At 41.7% G+C, this 12,021-nt stretch overlaps 1 protein-coding gene across 1 annotated transcript in view; it reads left to right on the forward strand.

Annotated features, from left to right (window-relative positions):
- Window positions 1–7,559, forward strand: part of LAMB1 (laminin subunit beta 1) — a 106,684-nt gene extending 99,125 nt beyond the window's left edge. Inside the window, exons 30-33 of the mRNA XM_073573546.1 lie at window positions 933–1,074; window positions 1,317–1,493; window positions 5,247–5,406; window positions 6,833–7,559. Coding sequence (XP_073429647.1) covers window positions 933–1,074; window positions 1,317–1,493; window positions 5,247–5,406; window positions 6,833–6,969 — 616 coding nt within the window. The 3' untranslated portion in view covers window positions 6,970–7,559. The remainder of the gene's footprint in view (window positions 1–932; window positions 1,075–1,316; window positions 1,494–5,246; window positions 5,407–6,832) is intronic.
- The last annotated feature ends 4,462 nt before the right edge of the window (window positions 7,560–12,021 follow it).

Consider the following 12,021-nt stretch of genomic DNA (forward strand, 5'->3'; position numbering starts at 1 on the left):
TTCACTGCAGGATCCAATTCAAAGTACTTGTTTTCACCCACAAAGCTCTCCACAGTGCAGCACCCCCCTACATCTCCGCCCCCATTTCTGTCTATTGGCCTAGCCGATCGCTGTGCTCTGCAAGTAACTTTCGACTAACATTTGCACTAATCCGTACCTCCCACTCCCGTCTCCAAGACTTCCCACATTGCGCCAATCCTCTGGAATGTTCTACCCCAAGAAATTAGGACCAGCCACAACTTGCACAGTTTAAGGTGCTCCCTCAAAACACATTTGTTCAGAGCAGCCTATCACGTTCCCTAATCAATCATTTTATGTGTAGGTGTGCGTGTGTAGCCCATTCATTATCTCCATCCATCCCTCACTCCCTCAAGTTGGCTGGACCATCATTGTAAATACACACCTGTACTTTGTATCTCCCCCCACCTCATTGTAGACGAGCAGGGTTGTTTTATTTTGCTTTAATTATTATATTATTGTTAACGTGCTTGAAACTGTTAAATTGTAAAGCGCTGCGGAATATGTTGGCGCTATATAAATAATAATAATATTATTATTATTATTATTATTATTATTATTATTATTATTCATCAGACATTGGGGCACAAAGAAATGTATCCCATATAGATATGAGTTTGTTTTATGGTAGAGGCCAACTCTAGTAGGCAGAAAGAAGGGTAAAATTCAGTATCCCTGCTCTTATAGAGTGACTTCAAGCCTATCGATTGCCAAGAAAGACCCCTGTCCATTTCAGTTAAAGGATCAAGAGAATTACATTTTGAGGTTTTGAGAGAAAAACAAACAAACAGGAATCTACTGGTCAATAGTTTGTCGTCTCTCTGAGTTGAGATATTTTATAATTTAGTCTTTTTTTTTTATTCCCCCAACATCTGAAAAGATTGATTTAAAATTAATTAACTTTTTGATCACAGCAAATCTGCATCAGATATTAAAGCTACAGCTGACCTGGTGAAAGAAGCTCTGCAGGAAGCCGACAAAGCCCAAAGTGCAGCTGAAAAGGCCATTAAAAAGGCAGATGATGACATAAAAGGAACAAACAACCTACTCACTTCCGTAAGTTAAAAATAAATTCCTTTAAAGTGGTGAACAACTGAATCGCTTGTTTTCACGACTGAGGTTCCAAGCTAGTAAGGGAATTAAATGCATTTAATAATATTATACAGGTCTCTTTGAGATATCCAATTCTTCCTTTTCAAAAACTTTTATATTTTTAACTTTTATTATTTGTTTTAGGATTCAGTTCTATTAACAAATAGTCAGAATATGATGACTTTCTGATGACTTTCTGTTCACAGATTGAATCAGAAGCTGCAGCATCAGAAGAAACATTAACTAATGCCACCCAACGGATTTCTAATCTTGAAAAAAGTCTAGGAGAACTACTGAAAAAGTCCGCTGCCACTTCTGCAACGCTAAACTCCATAGAGAAATCAACTGGGGATGCAAAAGCGAATGCTGATGGTGTAAAGAAGGTTAGAGTATATGAAAATGGCTAGACTTTGTGGAATGCATTCCAGAGAAAGGCAGAAGATTTATGTAACCCCTTGGAGATGCAACCATTTTTTTTTTTTTTTCCTCCTTGCTAACCATGAGTTATAACTTTCATTTTTTTTTATTTTCTGATCAACAAAGAATAGGGACTTCATTTTTATTTGTCAAAGCTGTTTGTTTTTTTTTTATTCATCATTTTGGGGTCCATATGACTTTTCAGTCTCATGTTATTCCATTTTTTTAAGAGGTAATGTTACCAAAAAAACCTCAGATTTGTCATTTTTCACCCCTGATTTATTGTACGTGGGCAAATAGTTTTGTATTTTACTAGTTTGGGCAATTATACACATGGCAGTGCAAAATATGCTACTTTTTAGATATCAATATTTACATTTCGAGAAAAGGGGTAATTTATGCATTTTTTTATTCATGTTTTCATCCCGTTCAGCTGTATATCATGGTGCAAATTGGTAGCAGGTGTATGCAGCGGGTTCACTGGGTGAGCCTGCCCTATACCTAGCAGATAATGGCTGTAATATATTTTACCATATAGTGTACTGGAAAACAGGAAATAAATTCCAATTAAGGTGAAATTGCAAAAAAAGCTTTGTTCTTTTCACCATTTTCTCTATGTTCTAAAACTGACCTGCCATTATGATTCTTCCGGTCATTACATGTTTGCAGATATCGAACATGTATAGGTTCTTTTGAGAAAAAAAATCCATTTTTTGTTTTTTTTTTTGTTTTTTTACAAAAAGTGCCATTCTTCAGAATCTGGGGCTGGGTGAGGGTTTGCTTTTTGTGAGGTGAGCTGACATTTTTAATTATATCATTTTGTTGTAGATACAATCTTTTGATCGTCTATTATCGCAATGTTGCGGGGACCAAAAAATGTAATTCTGGGGTTTAGATTTTTTTTCTCATTATGCCGTTTACTGATTGAATTCATATTTTCTATATATATTTTGATAGAACAGGCATTTCTGAATGCATCTATACCAAATATGTGATGCGTATTTTTTTTATTTTGAATGGGGCAAAAGGGGGGTGATTTGAACTTTGTTTTTAAAAATATTATTTTTTTTATTATTTTAATTGCTTCAATAGTCTACAGAAGAAAATGAAGTTTTGATTTCCTGATCACTTGTGCTACACATAGCGGGGCTTCAGCTATACGTAGCAGAAATGAGCTGCTATGAAAGCTGGCCACGGGGCAGCGCTCATAGCTGATGAGCATTGACTATGAAATCAGCTGTCATATGCCTGAAGTGATGTGGGCTCAGTGCCAGAGCCCGCATCAAGGAGGGGGCAACTACCTATGACTTACCTATACGTCATCAGTCGTAAATGGGTTTACCCGTTACATGCCACTGTCAAACTCTGACAGCGGCATTAACAGCTCGTCACATAGGGGTATCTCATTCTGTGAACCCATCAGTGCCCTGTGACAAGGCTTCTAAGGAGAGCATGATTTTTACTATATGCATATGCAGCATTACGGCATATCCTATATGTAGCGGTACAAGTGCTCACACAATCGCAGGTTCAAATCCCTAAGGGGACTAATAAATACAATTTTTTAATTTTTTTTTTAAATATGAAAAAAATAAAAGAAAACAGAAGTTCAAATTGCCGCTTTTTTTCTCTGACTAAAAACAAACAGAATTAAAACAAAAACTTGTGGTGTTGCAGGTTACCTAATCAACATATGAAAATATAAAAAATAACTCTATTGGTAAACACCAAAAACTGAGTTTTTTTGGGGGGGGAAGGCACAATTCTGCAAAAAATGCTGTGATAAGCGATTAAAATGCCATATCTATTCTAAAATGGTGTCTATAAAAACATCTTCTTGTCCCACATAAAATAAGCCCTCACACAGCTCTGAAAAGTCGAAAAGTTACGGGTCTTGAAAATTGTCGACATTTTTTTCTAAACAAATTTCTGATTTTTACTAATTTTTATCGGTAATCTATAACAAAAACCAACTGTACAGGTATAGTATTGTCTAATCCTACTGATGAGAATCATATTGCCATGTCATTTTTACCACGCAATGTACATCGCAAACACAGGTCATAAAAAAAACAACCTAACAATTGTGGGGTTTTTTCACAATTTTACTGCACATGGATTTTTTTCCCCCTTTTCTAGTACACTATTTGGCAAAATGAAAGGTGTCCTACAAATGGACAACTTGTCCTGCAAAAACAGCTGTCATATGTCTCTGTGGATGGGAAAAATAGAGTTATGGCTCTTACAAGAAGGGAAGGGGAAACAATGCAAAAACAAAAATTGGCCAAGGCAGGTTAAAATATTTTCTAATATTCTTTATACTTTTTAGGAGACTTAAACTTGTATAACCAATCAAGTGATCACAATATATTATAGTAATACAGTCTATTGTGTAATTACTGCTCTCCTATGATGCCAAGCCACAGGCAAAGGAGTGATTGCATGATGCCGATAGGTTGGTAATTGGTAGCTTACTGAAGAACTCAGTGTCTGACACACCAATCCATTGGCATGCCCTGATCAAGTTGTGGGGGAAGAGCCCTGTTCTTAATCTTGTCAATGCCATTGTCAAAAGGTAAAAGACTTGCAATCAGGGCTAACTGCAGTCAAAGTAGTTGTACTGTTCCCAAACAGTGCCACATCTGTCATGGGTTACCTAGTATTTCAGCTCCGCTCTATTGATGTGTATACCGTTCACGTCCAGGTGTGAGAATGCAGCTGCGTTTTTGTAATCCTGGAGATACGATTTCCTTCTCTTGGATACAATTTAAAGGGAATCTGTCACCCCTTTTTAGTGATATCATGTAAAGATATCACCCTATTGTGCGTCCCATAAGGATTCTTTTAGGATTTTTTACTCCCCCCGACCCCGCACCTTTGATGCAAAAATACCTTTGTTATGTTGGTGAAGAGGTATGCAAATCGCTGCGGTCCGGTCCGATGGGCGTGGCTTAGTCGGCTTCCCCCCCCTCCTCGGCTTGCTGAGCGTAATCTTCATCTGTGAATATCACAGATAACGTTGTTTGCCCCGGAAGTCTTCACATGCAGGACACACTTCCGGGGCATAGACTGCGCTGGAAAATACTGGCGCATGCGCAGTACCGCTTATATGCTTCGCCCACAGTTGGGCAAAACATACTGCGCAGGCGCCAGAGGCCTCTTTGAATGCGCAAGCGCGGCAAACAACGTTTTCTGTGAGATTCACAGATGAAGATTACGCTCAGCAAGCAGAGGAGGGGGGGAGAAGCTGACTAAGCCACGTCCATTGGACCGGACTGCGGCGACTTGAATATCTCTTCACCAACATAACACAGGTATTTTTACATCAAAGGTGCAGGGTCGGGGGGAATAAAAAATCCTAAAAGAATCCTTATGGGACATACAATAGGGTGATATCTTTACATGATATCACTAAAAAGGGGTGACAGATTCCCTTTAATTGAACAGTGATTATTTCTACCATAAAGCAGAATTTTCTTTAAGCTATACCCTGGAAAGGAATGAGTTAAAATAATATGCTAGTGAGGATCAACAATCCCAAGAGCAGCTCTCAGAGTTTGGAATTTTTAACTCTTATTTCACAGCACACCGCTTAGAAGGATCAGGTCATTAAAGATATTCATAGCCGGTAAAATGCATAGTCCGTTCATAAGAACCTGTCTGTTTACACCACACAATGCCTAACTGATGTCTCCTAATGGTAGTTTCTGATATTGCAGGTTCTGGATGATGACCTTAGTAATAAATATAAGCAAGTTGAAGATTTGATAGCAAAAAAAGCTGAAGATTCATCAGAAGCCAGAAGGAAAGCAGAGCAACTTCAGAATGAAGCGAAAGCCCTGTTATCGAAAGCAAACAAGAAGCTTAACCTACTAAAAGGTAATTATTTTTTAACAATTGCCTTAGTTTCACAACTTACATTGCGGTACAATAACATTTACATAAAGGAATATCCTCTCCATATTAACACTTATCACCATGGCTGTGGAACAGACCGAAAAGAGTGAGATCGGTTAGAAGTGAAGAATTTGCTTCCTACTTTGACCCCTAATTGACCATGCCCAAAAGTATTGATGTGATGGGCAAGCTTTTTAGTTTTTGCCCCTTCTCTTTTGTATTTTTGCAGGTATAAAAGTTTTTTGTTATATTGGAAAAATCGTTTTGCTTTTTAGGATCACAAATTGCAGCACTTACATCATTGTCATACAGGAGTCTTGCATGCTTTCTCAGCGCCACCCTATCACTGTGTTCACTACTCTGCTACCCCAGCATCAGACCATCTCCCTGAGTTGCCTTGTGTTTACTGCCAGCTCTGCTCCTAGAGAATCTCCATGTGGCTATACGGAGACATGGCCAGATCGTACAGGAATTTAACTTTGCTGTGTCCTGCAGTGTTTGCCTTCCCCAGTCTATCAATAGGCAGCAGCAGGTTTATTAGGAAGCTCCTCCCACCAATCCTACATGATCGTTGGTTCCCAGTTGCTTGTCTCTGGATCCTGTGGGTGCATGTTTGTTCTGTCTCTCTCGTTATCAACCCTGTTTGACATTACTGCTCCTGACCCCAGCTTTATACTCTGAACCTGTGCTATCTGTCCTGACCACGTCTTTGCCTTCATTTCCTTGTTCTTCGTACCTATGCCTATGACCCTTTGGTCAGCTGCTGCATACCCAGGGACTGCACTGGAGTGGTACCTGGTAACTACCTGTGCCATGCCTATACTCACCAGCAGAGGTTCTAGTGAATACCAGGTAGTCACTTAGTTACAGCCTTCCAGGGTATTCCCAGCCTGTCATATAAATCAATGTTAGAACATGATATAAATTGATAAATATTAAATGATTGTGTTTTGTGAAAGTGATTATGGTATTTTTAATGTTCACATTTCATACTAAATACCTAGGTTAATGAATTCTTCAAAGGTCAAGTGTGAATTTAAAATGACAGACCTCACCAATCGAAGTCCAAAGTTTTATATTTTAGACTGTAAAATGAATAGCTGTGTGTGAGGGGCAGAGGAAGGATATGGCACATGAATAATATTCTTCAGTTATTAGGACAGAATTCCCAAGCTGAGCAGAGAGTACAATGTAACGTGAACCTTCCCTCACATATATTGTCTTGTAATCTGTTGTGGCTTTTTGATGAGGCATCACACTGAAAATGTCCTTAGCAATAGAAAGCACATGACACTACCCATATGCACAGTATTGCACATTCTCTTTCCAATAAAATTCACAAAGATATGTCAAATTTGGTCTATAATTTCCATAACTTTAATCTAATTTGATTATTTTTTTTTGTTAGATTTAGAAAAATCTTATGAAGACAACCAAAGAATATTGGAAGAAAAAGCCAAAACGCTTGTGGCTTTGGAAGAACAAGTCAGGGAACTCTTACAAAGCATCAGCCAGAAAGCAGCAGTATACAGCACCTGCTTATAAACCACATTTTAGCAATAGAAACAGAGTAATTGGGACCAATGGTTCTCTAATTTATTGGATGTTCAGCGGAACACACAAAAACACTATTTTGTTGAATAAAAAATGAATTTGAGTAATGATTCGGAAACCAATGCAGTGTTTTTAACATTCAACATTTCTATGTAGCCATCTTCTTACACACAGCAAATTTTCTATTAGCATTTTATTTTATAACCATTATAGTTTTCAATACATATAGTCAGTGTGCACGCTAAAATTATTCTAGTAAATTCTTATTGTCTAACTATAAATATACCCATATCTTGCACAAAATGAGTCACACAATGTGAATTATGCCCCATTGATATCGCTTGATAACTGAACTGGGCATCGCCGTGAAGTCTTTGGATGACGTCCTCCATTGTGTATTATCTGCACTACAACATTATATGGATTTAAGAAACCTATATCCAAGGATCCAAATACTGTATATGCTCCCTAAGATATTGTACCACTTCTCTGCACAAGGAGCACTGGCAGACCCTTCCACCGATCGCAAAGTGCTGTACACATTTATACATTCCTAAATAAAGCACAAGCAATTACCACTATGACAATGACTCTGTTCAATCAAATATAAACCCTATCAAAAGGTCAGGAAAGTTCAGTTTGTTTGGTTAATCATATTATGTAACTAAAAAAAACAAAGAGGAGACTAAAAATCTGTATCCTCAGCTATAGAAAATACAGATCACACCAATGGTATAAAGAAGATCTGGTTATCGATTGTGCAATCATACAGAATATAGAACATTTATTATAATTAACACTTCATCTAGTTCATCCAATTACTCTTTGGCAATGTTGATCCAGAAAAAAATGAAAAGGTCTGGTAAACACAGTACTAATTTACCCTTCTAGAGGGAGAAAAATTCTCCATAACTTCAAATGTAGACAGGACTAGAGATAAGCGAACATTGTCGACTCTCTCCTTATTTGGCAAGCTATAGCACTTACCGAAAGAGTGCTCTCGATGATCAGCTGTTCGGCATGGCAGCTGCCTGTGTCGCGGCTGTGTGACAGTCACAACACAAGCATGGAGAGCCAATCAGCTGATTATCGGGAGCGCTCCAGTTATCCGGGTTCCCGATGCAGCTTCTTGAGTAAGCGCTATAGCTTGCCGAATAAGGAGGGAGCCGACTATGTTCGCTCATCTCTAGACATGACCCCAATCTGTAGGTGGCAGGTAGCCCTTAGTCACAAATGTGTGCCATTAGAAGTTTAAACATTTTTACAGATATCTAGTTTCTGTAAACCTTCTTGGTAATACATACTTGACATTGCCACTTTTTATGAAGTGCAACTGTTGTCTACACACAGCTATAGGTAGTTTGGCAACAGAAGGTTCTGTTTCCTAATGGCGATTAAAGGCCCCCATACACAGAAGATCAAAGTCAGCTGGAAAATGCTATGGTCGATTGTTCAGCAGACAGCGGTCTGGACAGTCTCTCCCATACATAGGGGCACTTGATCGGTTGAGTGCTCCCTGTGTTCTCTAGGGAAAGCTGCTAATACAAATCTATGCTAGTAGTTTATATACAGGAGAACAAAGTGATTGACATATTCCCACAACAATCAAGCAGCCGTACCGGTTTATCAGCAGGTGCAACCAACATTAATGCGTATAGATGCCATGTTGATATACAGAAGAACAGTGTGGTGAAAACACAACTCTAAACCCCTTCTGACTTCCATCTAAAGCTCCCATCACTCAATAGCAATAGAACCAGGCATTAGAGACAGAAGCTGGTGATAGATGTAAAGACAAGAGTGAACAGCTCCCTAGCCCACCACTGTCTACATAAGGATCGCTTGTGGGAACTATGCTTGTTGTGAATGCAGACTTCCCAGTGCTTGAACAGTGTCTGAACCTAGCAGTAAGTCTCGTGACACAAACTCAACATATTCACATGCATAGCTACTTGGACATGTGAAACATATTGTGGTGCAGTGACCACTGTGTCGGCTAGGGGGCGATGAACGGCAGGATGGTAAATGACCATTATGTATCCCAGGGTGGGTGGCCCTGGGATGGAAGCTTGAATGTGTGTTAATCAGCAGAGGTACTACTGAGGTTTTTGTTAGTGTGTCAGGGAAGGCTTCCAGGTGGCTGGTGAGACGGGTGCGACCAGTCACCTACAAACCCACCCAGGGGCGTGTGTCTGAAGTAAAGCCTATGTGTTATGAATGGGTCGCCGAGGAGGAAATAAAAAACAACAGACGCTAAGTCTCAGAAAACCAAAGAGGTTGGTAACTATGCAGACTGCAGACCCCTGATCCTAACCACACAACTAGTAGCAGTCATGAAGCGTTCCTACGGTGGTCCTAGACGCCTCGTCACAACCGGAGAGCTAAATAAGCCTAAAGCAGGAAAAGAGGAAAACCAAATGCCCCAGAGCAGACCCCAAAGGAAAGACGGCCCCCCCACATGTATTGACTGTGAAACAAGATGAAAATACAAACAAAGGCAGGAAAATGGGCTGAGCAAACGATGGGGCCAAACTATCTAGAAAGGAAAGGAAAGAAACTGTCTGCAATCTGCCAAAAACCCTACCAAAAATAATGTCCAACACAACTGATAGAAAAATTAACCCTGAAGTCACTAGACTTCTCCCACTATATCAGCACTCTGAAATATTCTGAGACAGAGCAAAAAGAGGCCAATCTAATAAGGGACAAAAAAATTCAAATTGGCAAATACAGATAAATAAGAGTGGAAATTCAGCACAGCCCAGCCGGGCTGGCTGACCACACAAAAAACTGAATTGACCAGCAAGAGCAAGTGTGAACATTAGCAAAAACAAACTTAACTTGAGAAGACTGGAACAGAGCTGAGTCCAAGAACTGAGAAGCAGACTGAATCACCAGCACCAGGATAGGGCGTCGGCTGTCTTATATCCAGTCTGATACTCCAGAGATCCAATCGTTATCTTCCTCACCAGGTGGCAGATCACTACCAATTAAACCAACCTCACTACCTACTGTCACCACCAGAGGGAGAACGGAAGGAGAACTCTCAACTGGTGGAGCAGAAAATGAACTCATAACACCTATGTGTGTGGTTGTGAATCTGAAGGACCTGTAATGAAGTCATAGCCATGTGATGCTGTGGGTGTGGCTACGGACCATATAAGGTGACCAGGGTAGGTCACATGAGTGAATGCCTGGATCGGATTGGTCCATGTGGAAGGTCCCGGAAGGCTGATGTGCTAGAAGGTGTGCTGCCTTCCTGAAGCGCACATGTGGACGCCGCTGACCATGTGAGGCCTGTGTGTAATAACCTGTGAGTACTAGACAGTCCCCAGGAGGGAAGGGACGTCAGGACTGAGAAGCAGCTAAGAGGTAACCCCGGACGGGGAATTAACTAAGAGACTGTAGAGCCTGTTTGCTGGACAAAGTGCAGCCTGTGTGACCACAGGGCTAAGAGAGCGGAGCTCTACATTGAATCTTCATTTGGTCTGATGTAAGACTGTTGCTGCTATATGGTTTATGCTGCCCAATAAACCAGATGGACTGATTTATGCGAACAACCAGTGCCTGACGTGGTTAATCCGCTGCCGAGTGAGTGTCCCTCAACATGAACACTGGCGCGCTACCTTACAATACCACTCCAGTGATTTGCTCTTGTCAACACTGGAGTGGTGCTACTAATATAAGGTCCCTGACCCTATTATATTTAACACCTGCGGTCTTCAACTTTTTTTCTGTGCCGCTCCGGTCCCACCTTTTCACCGCAACTTCTGACTGACAACCAGACATAATGGTCACAAGCGGTCAATGTAAGTCTATGAGAGAACGATTGCTATGGCCAGAGGCGTATCCAGGGGGGGGCAGCCGGGGCAGTTGCCCCGGGCGCAGCCAGCAGGGGGGGCGCAGTCGGGCCGCCTAATGCAGCGGTCCGCAGTGTCTCCCCCTGGCGGCTGCGTTCTGCCGCTCCCCATCCTGTGAGTCGGCTGTTCTCTGTGATGGCTGTCAAGCTGACAGCCGGCGCAGAGGAGGCCGCGCTGGCTCCCAGGCAGCAATTGTACTGGCGTCTATACAGACGCCTGTACAATTGAAGCTCTGACCGCCGGGTCAGAGCGACGTCAGCAGCGTGATCATGTCATGTGATCACGCTGCTGACATCACTCCCCGGCGCCCAGAGCAAACGCTGGTGGAAAGTGTGCTCCTCTGTGGAGCTGAAGAACCACCGAAGATGGGAGATGGGGGGGTGTTAATGAGTGGGGGGTTATTGAGTGGGGATGGGGGTTAATGAGTCGGGGGGGTTAATGAGTGGGGGTTAAAGTGTGGAGATGGGGTTTAATGTGGGGATGGGTGTTAATGAGTGGGGGGTTATTGAGTGGAGATGGGGTTAATGTGGGGATGGGGGTTAATGAGTGGAGATGGGGGTTAAAGTGTTGGGGTTAATGTGGGGATGGGGGTTAATGAGTGGGGGGTTAATGAGTGAAGATGGGGGTTAATGAGTGGAGATGGGGGTTAATGTGGGGATGGGGGTTAATAAGTGGGGGGTTAATGAGTGGAGATGGGGTTTAGTGAGTGGAGATGGGGGTTAATGTGTAGGGGGTTAATATATGGGGGTTATTGAGTGGAGATGGGGGTTAATGAGTGGAGATGGGGGTTAAAGTGTTGGGGTTAATGTGGGGATGGGGGTTAATGAGTGGGGGGTTAATGAGTGAAGATGGGGGTTAATGAGTGAAGATGGGGGTTAATGTGGGGATGGGGGTTAATAAGTGGGGGGTTAATAAGTGGGGGGTTAATGAGTGGAGATGGGGGTTTAGTGAGTGGAGATGGGGGTTAATGTGTAGGGGGGTTAATGTATGGGGGTTAATGAGTGGAGATGGGGTTAATGAGTGGGGATGGGGGTTAATGAGTGGAGGGGTTAATGAGTGGGGATGGGGGTTAATGAGTGGGGGTACATAATGTGTGGGGGTTTTGGGAGTAGGGACGAGGGATTATTGAGTGGGGATGGGGGATACTTAATGTGTGGGGGGATTTGGGAGTAGGGACGAGGGA

The sequence above is a fragment of the Dendrobates tinctorius genome, unplaced genomic scaffold (assembly GCF_039654945.1).
Source record: "Dendrobates tinctorius isolate UK_male_01 unplaced genomic scaffold, ASM3965494v1 ptg000035l, whole genome shotgun sequence".
In the NCBI taxonomy this organism is placed as follows: Eukaryota; Metazoa; Chordata; class Amphibia; order Anura; family Dendrobatidae; genus Dendrobates; species Dendrobates tinctorius.